We start from the raw sequence: 17,967 nt of genomic DNA, 5'->3' as shown, positions 1-17,967 counted from the left end.
ACTTTGATCATCATTATTATTAATAATTAATTTTGAGAGTATCGCAAAATGTATATGATCTCTTTTTACAGGATTTATTTAAGACATATTGAAGTATAAACAAAAATTGTTGTTTTCTAATTTTAGTACAAAATGATAGCGATAAAGCGAGTCTTCAAAATTGACTTTTTTTTTAATGACTTCACGGGAGGACAGTTTGCTCGTTGTGTATAACATTTGGAACAAAAAAGCAACAAATTTTATAATATATATAATGTTGTCTATAGAAGTATGTAGCGGTTTTTTTTATTTAAATCAAATATTGTAGAAATAGCGCACTAACCCATTTTTTGGTCAAAAAATAAATAGTAAATTGTTAATACAAACGAAAGTGTACATTGAATCAAAAAACCGCTACGTACGTCTATAGACAACATTATATATATTATAAAATTTGTTGTTTTTTTGTTCCAAATGTTATACACAACGAGCAAACTGTCCTCCCGTGAAGTCATTTAAAAAAAAGTCAATTTTGAAGACTCGCTTTGTCGCTATCATTTTGTACTAAAATTATAAAACAACAATTTTTGTTTATACTTCAATATGTCTTAAATAAACCCTGTAAAAAGAAATCCTATTCTTTTTGTGATACTCTCAAAATTCATGATCAAAGTTAGACCTTTTTTTCAGCCTCTAGAGTGGCGTTACTCCTTAAGGTCTATTTAGACATATCCGTAACGTATCAGTTCCGTATCCGTACCGTATCAATAACATCACGGAGCGGTCTCGGACGTGTGTGAACATGGTCATTCACAAACAACAGAAGAATATTTAAAATCACTGGCACTGATGGAAGATTACGTAACTGAACAGAACGGAAGGTCTATTACACATAAGGTGTATTTACACGTATCCGTAACGTGTCAGTTCCGTATTCGTTCAGTTCCGTAATGTTCCATCAGTGCCAGTGATTTTAAATATTCTTCTGTTGTTTTTTAATGGACATGTTCACACACGTCCGCCACCGTTCCGTGAAGTTACTGATACGGTACGGATGCGGAACTGACCCATTACGGATATGTGTAAATAGACCTTTAACCTACGCGCGTACATCCGATACTGTATCACTCTTCCATTTAAGCGTCATACGAAAACCTAACCGCTCCGCGTAGTCTTCATCTTAATTCGGCTTTATCCGTCAACGAAGAACACAGCTCGAGCAATGAATAAAAAAGATGGAATGACAGGTGTTTGGGGTTGCTTCGAACACGTCAACTCCATAACGAGGGACCGCTAAACGGAGGGAATGGCGTGTTTTATTTCCAAAATGGGCCGTGCGCAAGAACGGCGACGCGAAGTCTTCGTGGAATAATGTCGTCGACGCGACGCGACGCGACGCAACCGATCGTTGTACCGAAAATAATCCATGTGCCATTTTCGGTTTCGCGCGCGACCGAGCCTGGATACCTGTCCCGTTTTAACGTCAAATAAAATAAAAACGGCGACGACGCGTGGTCACTGTCCTAAGAAACAATACCCACGACAACGAAAGAAACGGAAAAGCCTACGAGGCGATGAGCCTTGACGATTGAGCTTCGAAAGACATGAAGGTTTCGAGTAAACTTCTTTCTACGCGTGTATCGAGTGAATTAACCCTTTCAGTGCCAGACATTTTACGCAGTACAGCGAGACCCCGCTTAACGCGGGGGATACGTTCCAATAAGTTTCAGCGCTAAACGAAACAGCGTTAAACGAGGTCATCTTAAAATAATGGGGATAAGGGCAACAGAACAAAGAATAAAAAAATTGATCAGTTCTTTTCTTGTTTTATTTTGCAACATTAATTGTTGAATAATTTTCTTAGTATATCAGTTATAGACTTATTTATTGCTTATGTCCATTTTTATTCGTGAAACATTCATGAAAGTTGTCGTGGCTGACAGGTGAATAATAGGTCATCTTAAAATGTAAATAATGGGGATAAATGCAACAGAACAAAGAATAAGAAAATTGATCAGTTCTTTTCTTGTTTTATGTTGTAACATTAATTGTTGAATAATTTTCTTAGTATATCAATTATAGACTTATTTATTGCTAATATCCATTTTTATTCGTGAAACATTCATGAAAATGTCGTGGCTGACAGGTGAATAATAGAGACAAGAGTTATATGGCATTAGCTTTAATTAAACCCCCCATACGATACGATCTGTTGAACAACACGTTGTACAACGGATCGTACCGTCGTACGGGAACCCGCCACAGACAATGGAATCTCATTCATACAGTCTAAGTGTCCGTCGAAGTGTTTTGTCGTACAACGTATCGTACGATGGATTGTACAACAGATCGTATCGTGTATGGGGCCCACTAGAGGGTGATTTCAAATTGGCAACATATTTTTATCAAAACAAAACATAGCCTATATCACTCAGGGATAGTGTAGCTTTCTATTACTGAACAAATTTTTAAAATCGATTCAGTAGTTCCGGAGATCAGTCGGAACAAACAGACAACAGACAAAAATTTCGCAGAAGCGTGTTTAGGTTTTAGCAAAGTGCGAAAAGTCACATAAGACCGATCGCACACGGCGCAACCGATTTGAAATTAGTGTTGCAAACCGTTTGCGCTCTTTGTTTTACCTACTCCGCTATCTTTGTTTTACCTAGATCCACGGTCGCATGCAACTATGTAGTTTCAAAGTGGCTTGAAACTGATCGATTTAAAAAAAGCATTATTTCGAAATCACAAACGGACACTCCAATTTTATTTATATAGATAATGTTATTCGAAACGTAGGCAGGTCTGACGAACCTGAGCACAGCCCAGGAGACGCGCCGTCTGATCTTAACCGGCTGTTACCACTTGCCGCGTTTTGATTTCGTCGCGTCGAGTCGCGTCGTGGCACCGCCTTACCTTACACCTTGCATCTTCGCGTCAGCAAAGTAAGGGAAAAAGCAAGCGATCCGAGTATCGACGAACGGAAAAACAAAAGCGAACCGTGAATGTTTTCGTGGAACAGGGAATGCTCGAAATTGAACTTGTCGAAAGTGTCGTTTGCGAACGGTCCACGGCGGAATGAAATTACGATCGCGCGTTTACGAATGTACACGATATATCGGTGACACAATTCTAAAGTTCGTAATAGCTGCGCAAAAGAGAAGACACCAGATGTTGTTCACACTTGGAAGTTATTACTTCTAAGTGACAGTAATACCGTCTCATTTCCTGGCTGCTCCACTTTGCGAGACCAACGAGACCGGTAACCTCGACGCGATGCGACCGATTTACCAAAGTCGATCTAACGATGCCGAACGCGACGCGACGCGACGTGACGTGACGTGCCGCCTCTGTCACGCAAACTTTATTATTACTTGTATTAGCAGCAGATTACTATAACAATAACTTTATTGAATATTATAATACATTCTAGATATACACTCCCAGACAAAACTCCCGACCCTCCCAACACTCCCACACCTGTGCTATCTTTAATATCTCGTGTTAAGATTATGCTAGCGTGAAAACTCTGAGTTATATGTAAAACGTACCTTCTACGAATATGTAAACATAACATAGATTGACTTTACTTCAATGATTTCCCTTAATTCGAAGAGAAGCTCGTAATTCAACCCAGACAAAATGATAGCATACTTGAAAAATAAAGATATATATTTCATATAACACCACTACCACAACAAAAGTATACATATTTCTTAGAATAATATATATACAAAACTATATTTTTCTAATAATGCGTAAAACCCCCTTTGTTTTCTGTAATTTCCACCATCCTTTAAGGTAAAGAATTACATATATAGTTATTTAATTTTTATTTGTGTTAAATTTTCCCATTCGGTTATAACGCAAGTTTTTAATTCACTTATATTTGAAAATCGTCGGCCTTCGGCATACATTGCTTGCAAAAGCATCGCCCAGCAATTTTTGATGATATTATTGTCGAGTGCGCGCGCCGGCCATTGACGAGTGGAAATATTCTCCTTAAAAAAATATTCCTTAATAATTTTAGCAGCATGTGTTGCAGCATTATCTTGCTGAGATATATATGGTGTAACAGCAGTGCGTTCTGCATACGTATAAATTAGATTTTTTATTAGTTTAAGGTAACGAATGCTATTCATTTTGCTCTGAATAAACTTAATTTCTGTTTTCCCTTGATATCCGTTAACAGCCCAGACCATATTACTCCATCTCCACGCTTTTGACGTCGATTTTTGTTAGTGGTTGTTTACGAACATCGTAATAATAATACGTACATCTGTCTGGGCCATCAAGGGTGAAGCGTTTCGCATCCGTAAAGATGACTTTTCTCCAAATCTTCTTCCAAAGTACATGTGCATTTGCAAATAACAACCGTGTCTCCTTGTGTCTTGCGTTTAGTGATGGTTTCGCAGAGCTAATATTACACTAATGTCACTTTCACTAAGCTTTTTGTCACGACCCATTACGAGGATAGCGATATAACAAAGCTCTAGAAATTGAACGTAATAACTCCATGCAAATTCACGGAGCATTAAAGAATATGTAAACCTAGTTCAAGTGTGCTATCATTTTGTCTGCGTCGGATTATGTATTTCTCTTCGAACTAAGGGAACTCATTGAAGTAAAGTCAATGTATGATGTTATGTTTACATATTCGTAGAAGGTACGTTTTACATTTAACTCAGAGTTTCCACGCTAGCATAATCTTAACACGAGATATTAAAGATAGCACGGATGTGCTATCTTTTTGTCTGGGAATGTAGACTCTACCAAATTTCAATGCAATCGGTGAGTATCACTTCTGAGCCTTCCCTTGTTAGACTTCGAGTCGCCAAGGGCCCGAAGTATCCAACAATTACGAATCAAAAAAATTCTGGGAACCGATTCGCAAACACGACCACGGTAATTCCACGTAAACAATTGTAACCCTAACGTAACGTACCTGCGTAATGTGTAATGTATAAGATATATTTGCGACAAAATTTTTGTTCGTCATTCACTCGTCATTTATTCGAACAGAATCGGAGAGCTGCGACTACCTACCAACGAAATATATTTCCGTGCGCGGCAACTAATGGACGAGAGGGACTGGTTCAAAGAACAATTTCAGGACGCGTTGGGGGAAATTGCATACCGCCCCTCGCAATTCGAGCTGACTCCGGGTTTCATAAATCACCGCGTAGAAGTAAAATGGTCCGCGAAACTTTTCGCCCTTGCAGCTCTTTTTCCGGCTTTGTCCTCGCACATGGTCGAATATAACGCGCGTTCAAATTGAATGCGCCGTTCGAAAGTGACTCGTAATCGTAATCGAGGGTGTTTGTTTGGTTGAAAAAAAATCTCTAAAGAGACGAACAAGTGGCTTCGTTAACGAATGAACAGGGGCGCGCCGAACAGGAAAATTAGTTTTCGAGTTTGTTTCGAACGACCCCGACACCGACTAATGCGCAAACGTTTCAATCATGTACGATAGGTGCAAACATTTAAACGATTTACTGCTCGAAACAATTTATCGGAGACAGGAAACGGAAAGTTTGCTACAACGAAACTCAACCGGCGACGGCTGCTTCCGTAAAAGTTTAATTACGAACGTAAATGTTCCCAATGAAACTTTCGCTCGCTGCGGCACCCTCTTTTCCGATTCTCGTTACTTTCTTTTTTCCAAAGTAAAGACCGAATCATCCGTACGTTTGCGATTAGCCGATTTTGCGCGACAGTCGCTCGTTGACGCGGTTGCATTTGGATTCGAAATCTTGGAATCGGATTTTCGGTTAATTTTACTTATACGTTCCTCGAGACTCGTATGCTCGTATGCTCGTATCTCGCATTGATAACAGTATACATACAGTGGGTGTAGAAAGTACTCGTACACCGATCAATTTCCAAAAGACCTATGTGAAATTGTAATTTATTAACTTTTGTTTTTATAAACAATGATATTCTACATATTCTTGGAAATCTCTAGAATAAATACAGTACGAAAAGATTAGGTATTTTGTATAAGTGAGAAATCAACAAGAAAAAATAATAAATCGATAGAAATACAGAGGCATTAAGTATTCGTACAAGTGTTAAATTTTTAAAATTTCATTTTAAAAAAAAACGAAATTTACATTAATTTATAAGTAATTAATACTTCGTGGGATTTCCTTTTGATTTTATAATTACTGCAACTCTTCTAGACATTAAATTAACTATCATAAATGTCGATATTATTCGGGATGAGATCTTCTTTCATTCCTTTATTACAGCACTTTTAAGTCTTTTTTTACTGGAAATTTTATGTTTTCTAATTCCCACGAAACAATAAACTGATGTGCTTATGTTACAAATTCTACTGTAAATTGTTCGTCACAAGAACCGTGCGAATACTTATTGCTTCTATAATTCTACCAATTTTTCGTATTTTCTTGTTAATTTCGCAAATTATATAAACTAGTAATTGTTGTTTGAACTATATTCTAGAGATTTCCGAGAATATGTAGAATATCATTGATTATAAAAAAAAGGAGTCAATAAACTACAATCTCATACAAAAGTTTTTTGGGAAATTGATCGATGTACTGTCAAAATTATAAACTAAGTACATACAGGAATGCAATCATGATTCGTTAAATGAATTGTAACTTATCGAAAAGACGTTACAAGCAAATTGCAAGTAATCTATAAGAGTACGCATGAAGATAAAATTTATTATTACTGTTATTATTAATATAATAGAACAATAGAAAAAAAGAACACACACAGTATATACTTTGCGGCAAATAATTAAATCGATACTAAACGTAAATATAACGTGTGAAACTATGAAAAAAATAAACTGCGCGGTAGTGGTGACGCTGAAATTCTGAGAAAAATTTCTCCTACGTCCCCTGGATCAGACTTATAACGGGTACTCGACTGTACTTTGAAAACTAGAGTGCGCATTTTATACGTTAATGTAAGCTCAGTTTTTAGAAGGTCAAGACACGGTATAGAGCGTGCGAATAATGACACGATATGTAGCTAGAAAACTAATCTATTCTGTACGTCTTTACTCAACGAAAATTTATACAGCTCCGAACCATGTCAGAAAATCACAGTCGCGAGGACACCGTTGACGGTCCTCGGTTTTCTTAAACAAAGTCCTCTGGCAAAACCTCCGTTCAGAAAGGGAGCACGCAGAAACTAATCACATGGTCTGTTTCAGCCATTTACCTATTTCTACTTTTCTAACATTAACAATTTGTGTTGCAAGCGTTGAAATAGTTTTGCGAGCAACTGTATTCCAACCGGTTCGGTTCGAATTTAAACGATACGCGACAGGTACCATCCTCGACAAAGGTACATCGATGCGTTAAATGGATATACATACGTAGCAATATACGCACGTAGAGTCACAGAGGGAAAACATGTACGGCTCGCGTACAGAATCGGCGAAACGGAAATTAGGAGTGGACAAATTAACGACGGTTCGAAACGTGTCAATCAACGCACGAAAAGGCACGTAAATGGCATGGAATCGAACGGTGCAATCGAATTCAGCATCCACGATTAGTTCAGAGGACCAGAAACCTTTGGGCTACTACACATATACACGGTCTGTCTAAAAAGAAACCGAACTTTTGCTATTAAAAGAAAAAAGTACAAGTAAAGTTTTTACACACACGTTTATTTACTCAAAATAATTTCCCTCTGCGTCAATACACCGTGTAGACCGCGTAATTAACATTTCGAAGGACCTTTGCAGCTCCTGTTTTGGTAGCCCGTTTAGTATGGCGGTTACAGCGGCCTGAATCTTCGAAATGTTGTTATAATGTGTCCCTTTCATTAGAATTTTCAATTTTCGGAAAAGAAAATAATCGCAGGGAGACAGATCAGAAAAGTAAGGTGAATGATCAAAGCTACAAAGCCAATTCCAATGAAAGGGACACGTTATAGCAATATTTCGGAGAATCAGGACGCTGTAACCGCCGTACTAAACGGGCTACCAAAACAAGAGCTGCAAAGATCCTTCGAAATATTAATTACGCGGTCTACACGCAGAGGGAGATTATTTTGAGCGAATAAACGTGTGTGTAAAAACTTGTACTTTTTTCTTTTTATAGCAAAAGTTCGGTTTCTTTTTAGACAGACCGTGTATATTGTACAGTGTGTGTAGTACGTATTCGTACACCGATCAATTTCTTCCAAAAATTTGTGTGAAATTGTAGTTTATTCGCTTCTTTTTTTATAATCTATGATATTTTACACATTCTCGGAAGTCTCTAAGATAGATATAGTCCGAATTTATTAGTTAATACTAGTTAATATAATTTACTAGTTAATATAATTTGTGAAATTACCAAAAAAAGTGCGAAAAGTGGGTAAAAGTATAGAAGCAATAAGTATTTGTACGATTCTTATGACGAACCATTTACAGTAGAGTTTGTAACGTAAACACATTAGTTTATTGCTCCGTACGAGTTAGAAAACATCAAATTTCCAGTAAAGTACTTTTAAAAATGGCTATAATAGAGAAATTGAAGAAGATCCCACTTCGAATAACTAATAATTTATTTGATTTAATGCTTAGAAGGGTTACAATAATTATAAAATCAAAAGAAAATCGCACGAAGGAAGTATTGTATACTTGTAAATTAATGTAAATTTCTTTTTTTTTTTTAATGAAATTTTAAAAATTAAACAGTTGTGCGAGTACTTATTGCTTCAACATTCCTATCGATTAATTGTTTTTTTCTTGTTAATTTCGCAACTTACATAAATAGCTTCTTTTTTTTTTTTAATCAATCTATTCTAGAGATTTCCGCGAATATGCAGAATATCATTGTTTATCAAAAATAAGTTAATAAATTACAATTTTACATAGTTTTTTGGAAATTGATCGGTGTACGAATACTTTCTACACCCACTGTATATCGGCGAGGATATTTAAACTCGTCAACATATTTCCGATAATTAATTCTGTACAATGTCTACCGACCTGACACACTCGAGGAAGAGACATACAGGTGGATGGTTAAATTTCCAATTGTCCAATATTTACAGTATTTTATCGTTTCTTTAAATATCCATTTATTATTTGAATATATTATTTCAACTTACGAATGGTGTCGTTGATTCCCGCTCCAATTTCATTTCACGGAAAACAATGGCTAGCGTAAAACTTGGAAATTCCACAAACGTAAATCACAGTCTCGTCATCACCGTGAAACACCGACACTGATCCGTGCTTCGATAGTCAGTATTATTTACGCATAGCTTCTCCGTCCCGGTTCGACTCTTCTGTTTATCAAAGTAAAGTCGACGTACGATGTTTACATCTCTTACAAGCATATGTAAGTTCGCATAACGCGTTCGCGATCGTGTTCGTTATGTTCCGGTAAGACCGAAAAATCTTGCCAGATGCGCAATGGCTTCTACGACTTGTTACGTACGGTAACTCTTACAAAAGACTTGTTAATGCTAGAGTTGGATCTCCGGTCTCCGGATGCCGTCTCCGGTTAGCTCTTTGCACTCGAGAGGTGACTCTCAGTCACCATTAGGTTTCACGCAGCAAATCTACGATACCTAATGTTTCTTTACGTTTGATTTCTTTGGAACTCGAAGTGTCGATAAAATGATTATCTGCGAGGTAAAGGTGAGCTTATTCTCAAATCTAGATAGCTTAGAATTCATGGCAATAGAATGCTGAGAAACATCTCGAGTCGCTGGTAGATACCAGAAAAAAAGGCCTCGAGTGCAAAGGGTTAATTTATCAAAGAGGGTGAAATTCTTAATACTAAAGCGTTTATTTTCGTTAGCTTTGAACCCGATAGTTATCGAATAGTTCAACGTTTTGCACTTGAGAGGTGATTCCCAGTCACCATTAGGTTTCACGAAGCAAATCTATCAGGAATAATGTTTCTTTAGGTTTAATTTCTTTGGAACTCGAAGTGTCAATAAAACGATTGTCGGTGAGGTAAAGGTGAGCTTATTCTCAAATCGAGATAGCTTAGAATTCATGGCAATAGAATGCTGAGAAACATCTCGAGTCGCTGGTAGATACCAGAAAAAAAGGCCTCGAGTGCAAAGGGTTAAATAACCAAACGACGCTAGGCTAGAAGTCGAACGGCTCAAAGTCTCTGTCACGGGTCAAATTTTCAAGGAGGACTCGCGTTCAATTCCGAGCGATTCATTTCCAATAGGCCAATGTAAAAATACTTGATTCTTTCAAATTGCAGATACTATCTGGTAAGCTTCCCGGAAGGTCTCAAGAGAAAAATTCCAGAGTGCAGATTACTAGGAGACGAGGAGTGAGTGACCAGTTGCGTCGACGTCGCGTCGCGTCGCGTCGCGACGCGTCACGTAGCAAATGTACGTACAGGCAACCTCCGTCGGTTCCATCCGGATCGGGAGAATTGAAATTGGTTCATTGTCGCTGTACGAAAAAGCAGAAACGCAGAACGCGAGATAGCAGTTTTGGGCATCGACGAGATAAAGTGGTTTCGTTATTATGGTACCGAAACTGTCCGCTTTCGGCTCGCGCAAAGTTGCAAGGTAGTAAAAATTTTCGAATGATATCGAAGGGCAGTGCGACAAAGGTTAAAATTAAACGCGCTGTTCGAGTAAATTGTTTGCGGAGCAAAAAGTGTCCTCTTTGCGAGAAGTATCTCGAGCATCTGGCATCTAGCATCTAGCATCTAGTATCTAGCATCTAGTATCTAGTATCGAGGTGTAGGTATTACGCTACTCGCAAACGAACGTTATCGAGGATAAAAATGGTGACGTGATAGCGAGAGAGGACGGCGCGGCGCTGCGCGGCGCGGCCCGATACCGGCGGAGGATACCGATGAAGGAGCAAATAAAGAAACGAAACGATGGAAACGAGCTACGAACTCTTCAATGGAACCAGTTACTACGATGCTGGTCAATTATCGGAAAACTTGTCGGACAACGATAACGTGGGAGGACCGCTCGAATGTAAACAGGAAATCAATTCGGACGGTCTCTTTAATTTCATCATCTGCGGCGTGCTAGTCAACTTGATTGGTGTTTTCGGCATATTCGGCAATGCGATCTCGATGATCATTCTTTCGAGACCGCAGATGAAATCGTCGATCAATTATCTTCTGATTGGCCTAGCGAGATGCGACACGATGCTGATCGTTATTTCGGTAAGTTTGTTGGCTCGTGTTTCCCATTCGAATAGCTCAAGCTTTCGACTCTCTTCGGATAATATATTTGAAAAAATGCGATCGAATCGAGTGCTGTACTGTACAGTTGGAACTAGGGATGGCGTGAAAAATCACTGTTAGTGATTTCAGAAGCGGTTCATGTTAATTGTTATTGTTAGTATCCAGCTGGCTCCTCTTAGCGGAAATTCAACAAATTACAAATGCGTCAAATTTAAATTGTATTAAAATTATATCAGTATTGCTTTTAGGCCATATTATGATACGTATATAATCCAAGAACATAATTCGTGAAAAGTGAAAAGAATATTCTCTATCAATCAGAAGCGATCACGAAGAATCACGGATCACTGTGAAAAATCATCGTGATTGAGAATGAACGTGATTGAATCACGAGTGATTCAACAGTAGCAGTTCACGCCGTCTCTAGTTGGAACCATTCATCTACTCTGGTAAAGTCTCGATAAATGCTAAAACTCGGGACTGAACTGGTGCATTCATGGTAGAGTTCGTACGTTCTCTGATTTTTGCCGACAAGCTTCGAACGTAGAGAAAGACAGCGAATAACGGAAGAGGACGGAGCGAAAACATCGAGGCATGTCGGTGAAACAATGAAATGCAACGATGAAACGTTCTTATTATTAATTTTCTTGTGATACTTTTACCACCATATTCCTGACATTTTTCTGATTAGAATGAGACGAAACACGATATAATTCGGACGATATTTACCATGCATTTTTTTTTTTAATTAGTGTACGATACATGATACATAATAAGTTGTTACAAGTAAATATGTTGCGAATTACGTCGTGTTTGGTCTCATTCTAATCAGAAAAATGTCAGGAATATAGTGGTAAAAGTTTCACAAGAAAATTAATAATAAGAACGTTTCATCGTTGCATTTCATTGTTTCACCGACATGCCTCGATGTTTTCGCTCCGTCCTCTTCCTTTATTCGCTGTCTTTCTCTACGTTCGAAGCTTGTCGGCAAAAATCAGAGAATATACAGTAACTCGCGAAAGTATTTGAACACTTAGTACGAAATACTTTATTAATTATAATAGGTATATTATCGGGTTGTCTGGAAAGTCCATGCCGATTTTTAGTAGGCGGTGCATGTCTGAATATATCGGAATGGTTGAAAACAAATAACATCCCTTAAACGGTGGAAAAATTGTGGAACAAAATGGTACACATATATAATTCGATAAATATATATCGAAATTCAAACGTGTTTTTAAATGTTTCTTAAAAATTGGCACGAACTTTCTGGACAACCCAATATATAACATTTACTGAAATATTATTAACACTGTAAGGAGATACGACTCTGCAGATTATATAGGTAAAGTTTCAAACAAATCGATATATGTAAACAATAAATTTGAATTATTTCTTGTAAACATAGAGATTGCTGAAGCCACAAAAGTATTTGAACACACAAGAGTGAGTTCCAAGAATCAATGAAAACTTAGTTTTTTCGGTCACTAAATGTAAACATTGATTGTTGTTAGTCATCATCGTACATACATTTGTCAGTCTGAGTCTAGCACTCATTGTGAAATAGTACGATATTGATCATGTGTCTAAAAACAACTGAAATTCCTGAAAGTAATAGAAAATTAATTGTCGAGTGGCGTAAAGAAGGAAAGACGTATGGTGAAATAAGTAAATTATTAAATATAAGTAAATCTACGACACGTTATATTATTAAAAAATCGAAATCCGAAGGAACTTTAAAAAATAAATACCGTTCAGGCCGACCAAAGAAATTAACCGAAAGGGTAGAAAGAGCTTTGCTCCGCGAAATAAAAAAAATCCAAAGCTTTCTGCTACAACACTTGCAACAGTAGTTATACAGAATTATAATAAAGATGTGCATTCAGAATTATGCAGAAGAGTGCTACGTGAAAATGATTATCATGCCAGGGTTCCTAGAAAGAAACCATATATTAGTGATACTAATAAAAGGAAAAGATTGAAGTTCGCCAAAAAATTTATTAGTAAAGATAATGCATTCTGGAATCAAGTGATAGTTTCAGATGAATCAAAATTTAACGTTTTTGGGTCAAACGGACGGAATTTTGTTTAGAGACAAGTAAATACAGAGATGGAATCAAAGAACTTATGTGCTACAGTGAAACATGGGGATGGGTCAGTTATGATCTGGGGGTGTATGGCGACAAACGGCACCGAGAATTTGATCTTCATAGAAGGAACAATGAATAAATACAAATATTTGAACATTTTACAACAAAATTTAAAGGAAAGTGCAAAAAAATTAGGTATATACGAAGACTTTTACTTTCAGCAGGATAATGATCCTAAGCACACTGCAAAAATTGTTAGGGAATGGGTTATATATAATACCTCCCACATGCTAGTTACGGCACCACAAAGCCCTGATATTAACCCGATTGAACACCTATGGGTAATAATGGCGAAAGAATTACAAAAATTTAATATAACATCCACGGCAAGTTTAAAGGAAAAAATACTCCAAGTTTGGAATTCTATTTCGCCAAGTATTACAGAAAAGTTAGTAAACAGTATGCATACTCGCTTACAGGATGTTATTCGTGCCAAAGGCGGACCTACTAAATATTAAAGATTTAAAAATTACCTGTTCAAGTACTTTTGCGACTTCAGCAATCTCTATGTTTACAAGAAATAATTCAAATCTATTGTTTACATATTTCGATTTGTTTGAAACTTTACCTATATAATCTGCAGAGTCGTACGTCCTGACAGTGTCAACAATATTTCAGTTAATGTTGTATAATATACCTATTATAATTAGTAAAATATTTCGTACTAAGTGTTCAAATACTTTCGTGAGTCACTATACGATCATGTAAACACTGCTCAGCGATCAAACTCATTGACCCCCCAAGGGGTATACTCCCCCCCCTCCCTGAGATGAGGATGGTTTCAGGGCATTTATGAGAGAGAAATTTGTGCATTTGTGGAGACTTTACTGTAATACGTAAAAGTAGCTAGACACGGATTCTGGCTCTCCTAATTTGTGGTTCCTGGAAGAGGTCGCGTCGACTTTACGTATAGCTTCGAAAAATTTACGCGAGCACTAGCAGCTTTTGTTTCTTGCTAGCTCGGCCGAGAGTGCCTTAAAAGGGTTGACCGCGGTGGCGTTTTAAGTCGCGAGAGCGTGGAATTGTAAATGAAAGATGGAAAAGATCGATTCGTCTAACAATAAGTACTCGAACATTTTCTTATGAATTAACAAACGACGCACCGACCGATCGCAAAGTTTACCCGATCGTTGTTTCCTCGTTTCGTTGACTAATCGCTAATCGCTAATCGCTCGTTGGTTTATGGCTCGTAACCAAAAATTTTTCCTTTTTCAGATGCTGATTTACGGTTTGCCTGCGATTTATCCGTACACCGGCTTACTGTTCGACTACAAGTTCATCGTCTATCCAAAGATCGTTCGATTCTTGTACCCCTTGTCGTGCATAGCACAAATAGCGACGGTGTATTTGACGTTAACGGTAACGCTGGAAAGGTATATAGCGGTCTGTCACCCCTTGAAAGCGAGATCTTTTTGTACATACGGAAGAGCTCAACTGGCGGTCCTGATTATCGTGGTATTTTCCCTTATTTACAATCTGCCGAAGTGAGTGCTCTCTTTCTCTCTCACTCACTTTTTCTACGATACATTAATCCACGCGATACACGTAGTTCGCCAACGATTATTACGGGATATTAGTAAAGGACGTTCATATTTTTCGCTGTCCGCAGATTCTGGGAAATAGTCACCTACACGGAAGTTCATTGGAAGTACAACGTGACGGTGTATTGTTTATATCCAGCAGAGCTGAGAAGGAACGATCTGTACGTGACTCTCTACGTTCACTGGATGTACTTTTTTATTTGCTATTTGTTTCCCTTCCTAGCTCTGGTAGTCTTCAACGCAGCCATCTATTTACGGGTGAGCAAGAGCATTACCATCGGCGTTTTTTTATTTTCGATCGAAAGTCATCGCCATGAGTCGATCTGCGAAGATGGCGGTCTTTGCTTTAACTCGTGCGCCGGCGCCGACGTCGACGCTTCGACTATCCAAACGATCCGACGTACATATGTACATGTATATACGAGGAACCCACCGTGAAAATGTAATCGAGGGAGAAAAAGCGTAGGACGGAAACTTGTCTCCGTAACCCAGTTCCGCGATATCCATAATTTCGTAGAGAATAACTCATTGTCAGTGTCGCATATCGAGTCGATAATATCGACTACGTCGTATAAAAATGCTATCGAGAACGAGAACCATGACCAGCGCGTACAGATTCTACTTTCTCGACTGATCGAACATCGATCGATTCGATACGCTGCTTCGATCAGCCTCCACTGCATTCACGATCTATCATAATATACATTACCATCTAATCTACATAGTACATACCCGTACTCGCTACGACACAAGTCATAATTTACACCAAACGTAGCAGTTCCAGACGCGTTACCGCAATATCGTTCACGCGTACACAGTAACTGTCACAAGTACGCCAAATATAATTTACGGTTGCGCGTGGACGTAACTCGCGTACAGTGGGTGTAGAATGTATTCGTACACCGATCAATTTCCCAAAAAAACTTTTGTGTGAAATTGTAGTTTATTCACTTCTTTTTTTATAACCAATGATGTTTTACATATTCTCGGAAGTCTCTGAGATAGATATAGTCCAAACAACATTTACTAGTTGATATAATTTGTGAAATTACCAAAAAAAGTGCGAAAAATGGGTAAAAGTATAGAAGCAATAAGTATACGATTCTTATGACGAACCATTTACAGTAGAGTTTGTAACGTAAACACATTAGTTTATTGCTCCGTACGAGTTAGAAAACATCAAATTTCCAGTAAAGTACTTTTAAAAATGGCTATAATAGAGAAATGGAAGAAGATCCCACTTCGAGTAACTAATAATTTAGTTAATTTAATACAAAATCAAAAGGAAATCCCACGAAGGAGGTACTATATACTTGTAAATTAATGTAAATTTCTCTTTTTTTTAATCAAGTTTTAAAAATTGAACAGTTGCGTGAATACTTATTGCTTCAATATTTCTACCGATTAATTGTTTTTTTCTTGTTAATTTCGCAACTTACATAAATAGCTACCTTTTTTTTTGCAATCTATCTATTCTAGAGATTTCCGAGAATATGTAGAATGTCATTGTTTATAAAAAATAAGTTAATAAATTACAATTCTACATAGTTATTTTGGAAATTGATCGGTGTACGAATACTTTCTACACCCACTGTACATTTTACAGATAGAACTCGGAACAGAAATAAAACCATGTCCGATTTCCCGTCCCGCCCATTCTATTTTGCGTCTATTCAGACTTGGAGAAATACATTTCGCTTTTATGTTTCCGTGGAAAAGAAACATTCGACTTAATAATTACTGTCTGGGAATTACGTGACGCGACGCGAATCTTTTCTGCCGCGATTAAGCAGCTCTTTCGTTCGTTTCCTTTCGTTACGATTAAAGGTCGATTCAGACTATACGACACGGACCGTCACACAGTGTTCCGGATGGCCAAAAACCTGGCCAAAATTAAAAGATCTTCAAAATTCAAAATGGCGGATCCAATATGGCCGACATATATATATATTACAAAGTTATGAGATTTTCATGAAACTTGATATTTAAGAGCTATTTGGGCCTAAAATTACGAATCTAGTATCAGAATTGCAAAACTCAAAATGGCAGATCCAATATGATCGACATGCATATTAAAAATATCTAATTATTATGAATTTTTTATGAAATAGGATTTCTAGGTTTATAGGACAACATAGTTAGAATACATTGGCAGAAATAACAATAATAAATTAATGTTAAATTAAAATTAAAGATAATAAAGTTTGTTTTAATGCCGCGTAAACAGTCTTCCTTTCCTTGTAAGCATGGCGCAAAGCGATGCGACGCAAGCGCTGCTTTTTCATGAAAAGCTGGCCAAGATTCATAAATTTTAGAATAAAGAATGCTGTTTTTAATCTTCAGTTCCGTTTAAATAAATGGAAAAGTAGATCTTTCAAAAGTAGACTACATTGATCTAGCCGCTTGTAACCGAAACTTTGACAAATTATAATCCCGGATCCATTATTAAGTAAAGACGTATTAGTGTTTTACATACTTCTTTTTTCATTTTATATTAAGTTTTATACTAATATATTAACTTTTACAGATATATCAACAAGTTATGCTGGTTGGAAAGATTGTAAATACTCGTACTTGGCACTTTAAATTTAAATAACTTAAAATGGCGCAAATTTGCGCATGTTTTCTCAATTGGATATCATACCTGACATGTTACTTTATATCAAGAAACTTGGCAGAGCGTGTCACTCGGTGACTATCATCTTTGTTTTCCTTCCGATTCATCGAAAGATAACTAAAATTTATACCATATTAAGAAGGGAATTACAATAGTAAATCCAAAAATATTTTACTTTGTTCTTGTGGAAAGTTTATGTTTTTGTAACATCTACTTTTATGGTCAAATGATTTACATATGAATCTATTGAGGATAAACTTTCTGTGACACAATAAACATGTGGTACTTTTTACGATATCAAGCAGCATGAAATTTCGTCAACTTTGAACCTCTGTATATCAGTAACCGATTACTATGTTTTAAAACGGCATTTAATGCACTCGTATGTATAAAACACACGGACAATATTGACAAAAGTGTGTTCGAAACTTCAAAAATTGTATTTTGGCCAGGTTTTCAGCAATCCGGACCACTGTGCGTCACGTTCCGGCAACGACACGTACCGGCACCGACACGACAAAACA

General features: G+C 37.3%; 3 protein-coding genes across 7 annotated transcripts in view; 2 read left to right on the top strand and 1 right to left on the bottom strand.

Annotated features, from left to right (window-relative positions):
* LOC128891681 (uncharacterized) overlaps positions 1-9,254 on the bottom strand; it is a 66,197-nt gene extending 56,943 nt beyond the window's left edge. The window contains exon 1 of the mRNA XM_054151371.1: positions 9,064-9,254. Coding sequence (XP_054007346.1) covers positions 9,064-9,096 — 33 coding nt within the window. The 5' untranslated portion in view covers positions 9,097-9,254. The remainder of the gene's footprint in view (positions 1-9,063) is intronic.
* Positions 1-9,547, top strand: part of LOC128891697 (uncharacterized) — an 88,069-nt gene extending 78,522 nt beyond the window's left edge. The window contains exon 5 of the mRNA XM_054151414.1: positions 9,483-9,547. The gene's annotated coding sequence lies outside the window, so the exon portion shown is untranslated. The remainder of the gene's footprint in view (positions 1-9,482) is intronic.
* The window catches only part of LOC128891693 (FMRFamide receptor-like), a 55,715-nt gene that overhangs the window by 31,456 nt on the left and 6,292 nt on the right, over positions 1-17,967 (top strand). For all 5 annotated transcript variants that reach the window (XM_054151404.1, XM_054151402.1, XM_054151403.1 and 2 more), the window contains 3 exons: positions 10,182-11,114; positions 14,501-14,769; positions 14,895-15,084. In XM_054151404.1, coding sequence (XP_054007379.1) covers positions 10,818-11,114; positions 14,501-14,769; positions 14,895-15,084 — 756 coding nt within the window. In that variant the 5' untranslated portion in view covers positions 10,182-10,817. The remainder of the gene's footprint in view (positions 1-10,181; positions 11,115-14,500; positions 14,770-14,894; positions 15,085-17,967) is intronic.

The sequence above is a fragment of the Hylaeus anthracinus genome, unplaced genomic scaffold (assembly GCF_026225885.1).
Source record: "Hylaeus anthracinus isolate JK02 unplaced genomic scaffold, UHH_iyHylAnth1.0_haploid 12002, whole genome shotgun sequence".
Classification (NCBI taxonomy): domain Eukaryota; kingdom Metazoa; phylum Arthropoda; class Insecta; order Hymenoptera; family Colletidae; genus Hylaeus; species Hylaeus anthracinus.
Note: the sequence above shows the minus strand (reverse complement) of the source record. Positions and strands in the feature narration are given on the sequence as shown.